General features: G+C 38.8%; 1 protein-coding gene across 15 annotated transcripts in view; it reads right to left on the bottom strand.

The window, feature by feature from the left end:
* The window catches only part of ptprsa (protein tyrosine phosphatase receptor type Sa), a 243552-nt gene that overhangs the window by 95315 nt on the left and 139190 nt on the right, over nt 1–9047 (bottom strand). For all 15 annotated transcript variants that reach the window (XM_008406780.2, XM_008406777.2, XM_008406775.2 and 12 more), the window contains exon 6: nt 1115–1303. In XM_008406780.2, the coding sequence (XP_008405002.1) occupies nt 1115–1303 (189 nt within the window). The remainder of the gene's footprint in view (nt 1–1114; nt 1304–9047) is intronic.

The raw sequence follows: 9047 nt of genomic DNA on the forward strand, positions 1-9047 counted from the left end.
GGTCTGTGTTACCCAGAAAGCAGTTGGGCACAATATCGCAACACCAACACCGTGAGTGAAACAATGACTGAGGCAGACTACTATATAAAGTAGGACCACTTCTTTATTATTACACATCCATATTTGTAGAGTACGGAACAAATCACGTCCCGTACTACGGAACAGGTGGAAACCCTAACTGTAGCGTCTATTCTATGCGCCTTATAATGCGGTGCGCCTTATATATGAAAAAAGTTTTAAAATAGGCCATTCATTGAAGGTGCACCTTATAATCYGGTGCGCCTTATAGTGCGGAAAATACGGTAATTACATTTGTGCTTGCTGTGTGATAAAATATGAAAGTTTAACAAGAATAAATACTTTTACACAGCACAATGGACTCCAGAAATCTGTAACATCACAGGCAATATTTGAATCAGACCTTTATTCAAAGATATACATTTAACAACTTTTCTCTAGAGGAAAAGTAGAGGAACTACTTAGTTATAAAAGCATACAGAAATGTAAAAGCATATCAGAACTATTCATTTTTCTGCCTTTGTAAGGGATTAATAATAAGATGACATATCAATAATTCTGACTGTGGAGCCTTCTAGGGGCCTCAATTAGGGCAGAAACTCAATGGTGACAGAATCTTTATTTAGAGGCCTCGTTCCTGATTTACGATTGCAGCAACAAATCAAAGGAGAGTCATTGGATTTTTCAAATGGTGACRAATCATCGACCTAAAATATCTACCCCTGTTGCCCAAAGCCACTGCAGGGCCTGCTCTTAATTAGCAATATAATTAGACATTGCGTTACTGGGGCAATCTGTGGGCTTTAATCAATCTGAACAAGAATACATTTCCACATCTGATTTYACTGTGCAGAATGTGGACAATGTTGTCATTGTCCAACGAGACAGTTTTTTTTGGATATTGAAATGTTGAAATATAATTTACCTTTACTTTAACAGGACTTATTAGCAGTCAACTTGAAAAATCAAATCAAGGAATTGTGACACATGATTTGTAAAAACATAAGATCTTAATATATTTACTGATATTAGAAGTGCGGGAAACTGCTGCAAAAGAAAGAACACAACTAAAAATCATAGCATAAGCTTTCCTTACCAGAGCGCAGTTGCTTGATCCGTCCATCACTTGTATTTGGATCTATGGGCAGGAAGTCTTTGTACCAGGTGATTTCTGGGTCAGGTTTGCCACTGGCAGAACAGAGCATGGTAGCCGTTCGAGTTCTCTCCACCACTTTAAGCTGAGGACCCATGTCAATGTTGGGGAAGCCTGATGGCAGAAGGTCCTCTGTGGAGGAAACAGGAAAAGAGGCCATGAAAAAGCACCGTCTTGGGAAGTCAAAATGTCTCCTAAACATGGATTTATGAGGAAAATYGTCTCTCACTTGTTTCTTTTTAGCTTTTTAGAGTTTTGAGTTTTTGTCTTTTTTTTCACAGCTCCAGCTTAATTTAACCTATCACCAATTCATATCCACAATGTTGTATCAATAGGTTGTTATTGTATCCTTACCCGTTTCCCAAACCGTTGTACCCCAAACCAACTTATGTTTCTATCCCAGTTGGGATGCACAAACTTAACCACTGCATCGCAGGTTATTTATGTGTAGTAAATATTTTTGATAAATTGYGGAGACAAATGATCATGAATGTGTTCAAATCTTAGATAATATTTTAAATACATATTGTCTGTTGAAGATTTCACCATATATCTGAATGTTGCCCCTAACCCTACCCCAAGAACAACTGATTTAAGAAAACTTCACATAGATATGAACAATTTCACAACTTCTGGCTCATCAATTTTACTAAAATGTCAGTGATCAGCAGGCCGGATGTCAGTGATCTCAAGGCAGAAATGATTACGCATTTTCCAGGCACATAGCACAAACATAAATCAAAGTAATTTGACTTCACAATTTGTCCCCTTGAAATTGGCCTCTGTTTCATTAAGAAGYTCCCACTCTGACCCTTCAACTTCAACATTTGAACACAACAATGCCTCTCATTTATGCCTTTTACAGCTGTTCTTAGGAAAGTTAGAATGAGAAGTAGCTCATATGGTAAACTCAACAGAGTCAAAATTCCACCAGGAGTGTGCTAATGGCTGCTGCTGCTAGTCTGGTGGAGCTTCGTGGTGAAGGTGTGTGGGAGGGAAGCTGTGTGAGGTGGACGCTCAGCTGGAGACTGCAGCTTCAAAGAGGAGCTTGGTGAAAATAGTCAGCAATTTGTAAGAGCAAGCGTTCCATACAACCAATTCCTAAACTGCCTAGGCAATAAAGCATTTTTCTTTTATTTGAATTAAGATGTTGTCCTGAAAAACATCAGGTTTAAACCTAGAGTTATACAAAAATATTTTCAAAATAGGATATCTTGTAGTATTATAACATAATAATGTCTAATGTTATTCCAAAAGACAAGTCCAGTTAATAAATGACACTGCCTAGCCATCATTCACTATAATGTGCTCTATCATTTTTTTTCTTTTGAGAAATGTGATTGGTTATGACATGTTTTGTTTAATAAATGATGCACACGAGGTACTTTGTTAGACATATAGTATATTCCATTATCATTACTCTTAAACCACTTCAGACACCACCACACCAGTTGGCCCTTGTTCAAATAGAAACAAAATCCAAGCAATTTTCCTAAAGCTAATAATCATGCATGATTGAACCATCATTTCAGTTTAAGAGATGACAGCTTAGTGCACTCTGTGGTCATTGTTCTCCTCCCTACTGTCTTTGGGCAATTAGTCCCATGGGTCAAATTGCCTGACCTTTTCTCTGGCTGGAGCCAGAACAGTGATTCATTCTCAGATGACAAGGGAAGTACCCAGAGCTGTAATATGCATCTGAAGCTCAAGGCCACATCCCAAATGGGAGAGGATTGACCGACTGAGATACTGGCCAGTGGCACAGCAAAGTAGCATTTGGCAAGCCAATGACCTCATGCCTACATTACAGCCATCACAGCGGCCTCTTTGCAACATAAGCACTAAATTAAGGAAAATTAGGACAGAAACTTGAATCACAGTTTTAGTTGGAGACCCCTAAATCGGGACATTTGGTGTTTATCAAGAGGAAGGCAGTTCTGGGAATGGAATACAAAAAGACAACTTCCAAATGTGAGGGGAGAAAAACCTCATTGTCTCAAAACTAAATTGAGGCAGGTAGTCTCTGAGGCTGATATAAGACCACAATGAATATTTCAACGATAGGTTCAAACACTACAGAGGCATTTTCCCTGCTATGTTTCGAGCTGTTTCCTCTCCATCACTTATTCATAACCACCTCTGTATTAATCCTTCATACCAGTTCATCTGAAGCCCAGAAAAGCTTTAGCCGGCATTTTGCTTTACAAAGTTATACACCTGGTTCTTACAAACTCCCTTCTTCGAGTGTCATCAATGATCTATGTATAAGATACAATTGAAGGTGATGCACTTATGTACGCCTCTTGCTAGGTCCCATCTGTTGGAAAAGCATGTCTGCACAGGGTAGCTCTGCCTCACACCTCGAGAGTTGCATCAGATGCATTTGATACCACTGGCCCTATCTGGACAACAAATCGCTCTAAATTCATGGTAGGAAAACATTAAACCGAGGCCACTACAGGCCACAWTTGCAGAAGSGTGAGAATACACACTGACTAAGTGGATTTGAAACTAATTTGATTAGGCAGGAGACAGAGGGAATGTGCGCGAAGGAGCAAAAGAGGGCAGAAAGGTGGGTGAACAAGCAAACAAGAATGCTTGGATTATGGATTCAGGGATAGATTATACCACCATTACAGCTGCTCTGACCTGATACGGCACCAGCAGCTTTCCTGAACAAACGGCATGTATGTTGGCTGCTCACTTTCCTGGAAATAGAGTCTGATACAATCTTTCGCCCTGAAGCTTACAGGCTGTGTCGATAAAGGCGGTCATGCAAAAATAAATAGATCACTCATCGAGGGAGTGGAACTTTAGGGTTAGCCAGCCTGGATATGAAGGCAACTGATATGGACAGAATCGTATCCCAGTGTTCTCAGAGGGCCAGTCCCCCATTACAGAAGAGSAAGTGCATTTCTTTCTGCACTTTGTGATGATGGATCTACTCATGCAAACTATTGATCAATGGCAAAGTTGTGCACAGATTTGCTGAGAGTGGATCTCTACAATCAACTGACCAGTGCCAAGCCTTTGATAAGGTTATTGTGGTTAGAATTATCTTGACCAAATTAAAAAGGTCGGTCCTCCAAACTCTTATCCTGGCTAGTCTCATGTCTCTTAACGTATTGTTGGCAAATCCATCTCTTGAAGAATTCAGTTGCGTGACATCTGTTTTGCACCCACCTGCAAATCCATGCATCTATTATGTTCAGCTTCTCCAAGRTCAGATTAAAAGGTCCACGAGGGAAACACACAGACATGCCTTTTCCAGTAAAACTCGCCTGGTCATTCAGGGAGATCTCATCCAACAACAAAAACAGTTCTAACAACAAACTCTGGGTCTGCCTCTTGGTCTCTTCTGAATAAGACATCCAGAAACCTTCTGAACTGAGGCACCCAGTAAGCTCGCTTAATTAGATGCCGGATCCACCTCAGCAGAGACCTTTCAATGCRCRGGAGCAATGGCTCCACTCCCTGTTCCTGCTGGATGATGGAGCTCCTCAACTCTTCTTTAACTTTACAGAAAAGGCTCATTTCTGCCAGCTACACCCAGGATCTGATCTATATTCTATGACCATGTTATTAAATCATAGACAGACGGGTGAATTGTGAGCTTCACTTTTTGCCTCAGCTTTTTCTTCACCGCAACAGATGAGGGCAGTTCCTTCATTAATGCAGAAGAGGATGCCATCTGTCTATCCATCTCATGCTCCATCCTACCATCCCTCATGAACAAGACACAGACCTGGAAGATTCAGCCATCTTTATTCTGTTCACTGTATAATTGCAAAGATTTTTTTTATTATTATCATGGAAAAAACGCACATGTGGTTATATTATATAATACTATTTCGCATCACATTAAGAGGCTGGATAAATAAAGRKTCTTGTTTTTTGCTCGTTACATCATACCAAACTCCTAATTACAACTGGTGTTGCATGATGCACTGAGTGACAGAAGTGTCTCTGATTAAAGAAGTCCATTTTGTAATACAGGCACAGGTTCAGCTCTGTGACTACATCCACTGCAAGCTCAGATGTGGAATGAAGGCGTCTCAGTCATGCCTTGAAGGGGACTAATTAAAACAGCTTTAATTAGCACTTTACTCGGGCACATGCATTTCTAGGGGCTTTCTCCACTGACTGACCTGCACAAATCCTGAAAATCTCAAAGTTGCTTAGACCAATTTGCTACAGTATCACACATGMCACTTAATCCCTAGGTGTTAGTGCTCTGCCCTACAGCTACCCAAGCAAATGAATCCCTAATACCAGAAGGTTCCTGCCGTGCATTGGTCAGGATTTTATGCTGCATACGGGATGTTGACATTACCATACTGCACATCCCATTAATTTTTAAGTGAAGCCAACATCAGTGGCTTTAGAAGTACAGGGTTCCGAGCCATCACTGATCTCCCAGAGTGGAGAGAGTCATAACTAATGATGAAGAGGGAGAGGCGAATCCCAGCAGACTGGGACTGCAGCAAAGTGCTGTGATGTGCTCCATCGTACCCCGCACCTATTACTCATATTATTATTTTCACTTACAGCAATGATTTAATTTCATCAGCAGCCTAATCAGGTTAACTGATTACCCAGTGCTCCAGCATACAGACACAGGCTTTAAGCAGGCCTGTGCACTAATGCCACAGAGGGACTAWWGGGACACAGGCAGAGTGAGAGCAAAGGAAGGACACTGAGGTTGACAAAACTAATTTATGGTATAAATTACAAAGAAAGAATTTAATAAACATTATGGAAGTAGATGAAGTAAACAATGGAAAAGTGTATTTTACAAACAAAGGGGTACACTGTAGAGATTTTGAAAGTTGAAGTTTGAAAGAAAAGAACTATTTAGTACGATACTTTTCTGTAAGAATAACTAATCTATCAGGAGGTTTATTCTAGAAAGTAGACATAATCCACCACATTGACTCCTATTGTTTGATAATAGTTTAGTTTGCAGATGCAAAGTAAAAATAGTTTGTCTTTCTTTAAAACATTGTAGGCAGCAGTTGATGTTTTCCTGTGATTATCTATCTGTTGGTTTCTGTTTTGCACGCAGTTGTGCCTTGGAGTAAAACTTTTAAGAACTAATAGGTTTTAAACACAAAGTGTGAAAGCTAATTTGTAATAACAATACTAAAACACGTCTACTTTCTCTCCCATTCTCTCTCCYGTTTTGTCAAATTCCTTGAATAATATTACCAGTAAGAGACCTGTTAAACTGCTTAAGGGAACATGGTGGGGACAGTGGCAAAGAAAAATTCAGGGACAGAGAAGAATAGCAACACAGGAGAAATCTAATCAGTGTCTCTGGCCCCGGCACCGATAGCCCTCTCCAAGATAGCCATCTCAGCTGAATAAGGGTTATTATACAACCAGCACTCAACCTCTACCCTCTACTCCATTCCCAGAAAGACATCTGATGTCCTATTAGTATTCTCAGCACCAAGCACATCTAGCTACCAAGGGCAACATTTACATCCAAATCTTCCAAAAATACAACCCAGAGAAACACATTGAATGAGGGAACAAGGGGAATTAGGAGGGTCATCATTTTGGATATTGATAGATGGATGGATGGTCCCAKGAACATATAATAAAATGTTATGTGGCTTAATAGGTAATGAATAAAACATTCATTATCTGAGCCTGAAATGTTGTCAGACTAATGTGACCAAAAGCCTACGACGGACRTCTATATTTTAGTTTTAGATAATGACAGACTAAAAAAAACGTATAAATTCACTTTCCCAAATACAAATGGAAATTATGAGCACCAGCACCCCTTGTGACCCTGCAAGGAGAAGTCTGTAAGATAATGGATGAATGGATTTGACAACAGTTGACTTAAAAATGTGAAGCAGTGACAGAAAAGGCTGGTAAATACAATAGGCAAAATAATAAAGTAGAAAGCTAAGCTGTCTTGCAATTATTGGTGAAACAGTGTTACATTCTGTTGAAATAGCTTCAAAACGCCTTTGTGTGACAAGAAGTTGCATCTTGAACCTCAAACTCTGCAAATCCAGCAAMCTTTTAAATGCAACTTAATGTTTCCATTATACCTTTACTTCTAAACGACACAAAACGAGGTCAAGTTCTTGTGAAGAATAATAATAAAAATACATAACCCAAACAACACTTTTCCTTTTGCAGTGAGGTTAAATGACTGACATATCATAGAAACGGAGAAAGATTCAATTTAACAATTAAGAAATATCCATTTAACTCAGGAAGAGCTATTTTCAGTACACATATTATAGCCCTTCAGATACATCTAACCCCTAAGGAGTTTGGGTTAAGGTCTACAAACCCCTGGGGAGAGAAGGGATAAAGTGGATGCCATTAAGGGAGATGCCTGCMTATACAGATATGTCCGCCAGTCACGTCTGGTTTAAAAGGTGGGTGGCTCTAAATGTGCTTTTCTAATGGCGTGTGTGTGAATGTGTGTATGCAGGGGTGGGATTGTGTAATGAGGATTGGTGGGCACCTTGAAACTTGACATCAGTTTATGACATAATGTGGAAGGCAGTGCAGCTGTAAAAAACTTACTTTTTAAACATAAACTTTTTACTTGACTGTTACAAMAGTTTAGACTTGCACAGAATATTAATTCAAATGCGCATCATTATCCAAAAGAAATTCTTAAGGCATTTTCTCCAACAATGCCACAAAAAATATATCAATTGATGCATTTTTCAGTAGCTRCGTGTATCACTAACTGTGCACATTTCAATTAAAAATGTGCRCAATATTCTGCTATTGTTGAAAAAAATACACACAATTTCACAATTGCAGTTTTTCTGCTAAATAACAAATGCAATGACAAATCACATGTGAATAACTGTGTTAAATCATTAAAAAACGGCAGGATCTTATGAAGGCTTTAAAGCGACAAGCCGTTTTGTAGCTGCTAYTTATGTGGTATTTTTGTAAAATTCTATTGGGTAATTTTACAGAAGAGCTTTGGATTAACCACTTTCAAATGACAAACTTAACTTTTAATTTAGTGTGCAATGCCATGGTTGGAGCACAGTCTAATTCACAGGTTTAGAAGTGCCTGTTCTGTGATGATACCACTAAGGTCAAATGCATGTAGAAAAAAAGAAAAAAGTAAGCAGCCAGAAAGGCTGGTAGTAGGGTTTCCAAAGTGGTCACCTTTTGAGTTTTCACATTTGTATATTTCAGTTGATGCTGTGCTGATGGCATACTCAAACCAAAAATCTTCAGCAGGGAGTTTAATAATAATGTTTAAATAATATTTATCCATTTCAAAATTACACATTTTGTCTCTGTGGTAAACTTCAATGGAATATAGGTTGAAAATGATTTACAAAATTATCATATCCTGTTTTTATTTATGATCTATGTAATGTTCCAAATTAATTGAATAAAATGAATACAATTTAAACCTAGAATTYGGTTTAAATTTTATGTTTCTTAGATTCCTTTAAACATTTTATATGTTTATTGGCTTGCTATGTTTTTTCTTGAACCACTTTCTCTTAACTGAGATGTAGTTTACTATTATTCTTTCCTATTAAAGAGGAAAGAAGAATAATCTTGTTACTTTGATCTTTGTTCCAACTTTACCACAATAAGTGTGGACACAGCAGCTCTAWGGCACCTAGGATTTTTAAGTCTATCAACTGTCATCCCTGAGGTGCTCACAGCATGACCCCCATGTTGTATAAATTCAGTCACCTGGGTTGTTGGGTGATRTATATGCATGAGGCTAGCAGTTCAGGCCACTTCCCCTTGCTGTTCTTTATGCATGAGCTGGGCCACTCCTTCAGTTTCAACAGGATCCACATATTCCTCCTAATTTTCCTTTGATGTGGTCCAAAGAGTAATTCCCCTTTTTAGTTTTTTT

Source organism: Poecilia reticulata, linkage group LG4 (genome assembly GCF_000633615.1).
Source record: "Poecilia reticulata strain Guanapo linkage group LG4, Guppy_female_1.0+MT, whole genome shotgun sequence".
NCBI classification, from domain to species: domain Eukaryota; kingdom Metazoa; phylum Chordata; class Actinopteri; order Cyprinodontiformes; family Poeciliidae; genus Poecilia; species Poecilia reticulata.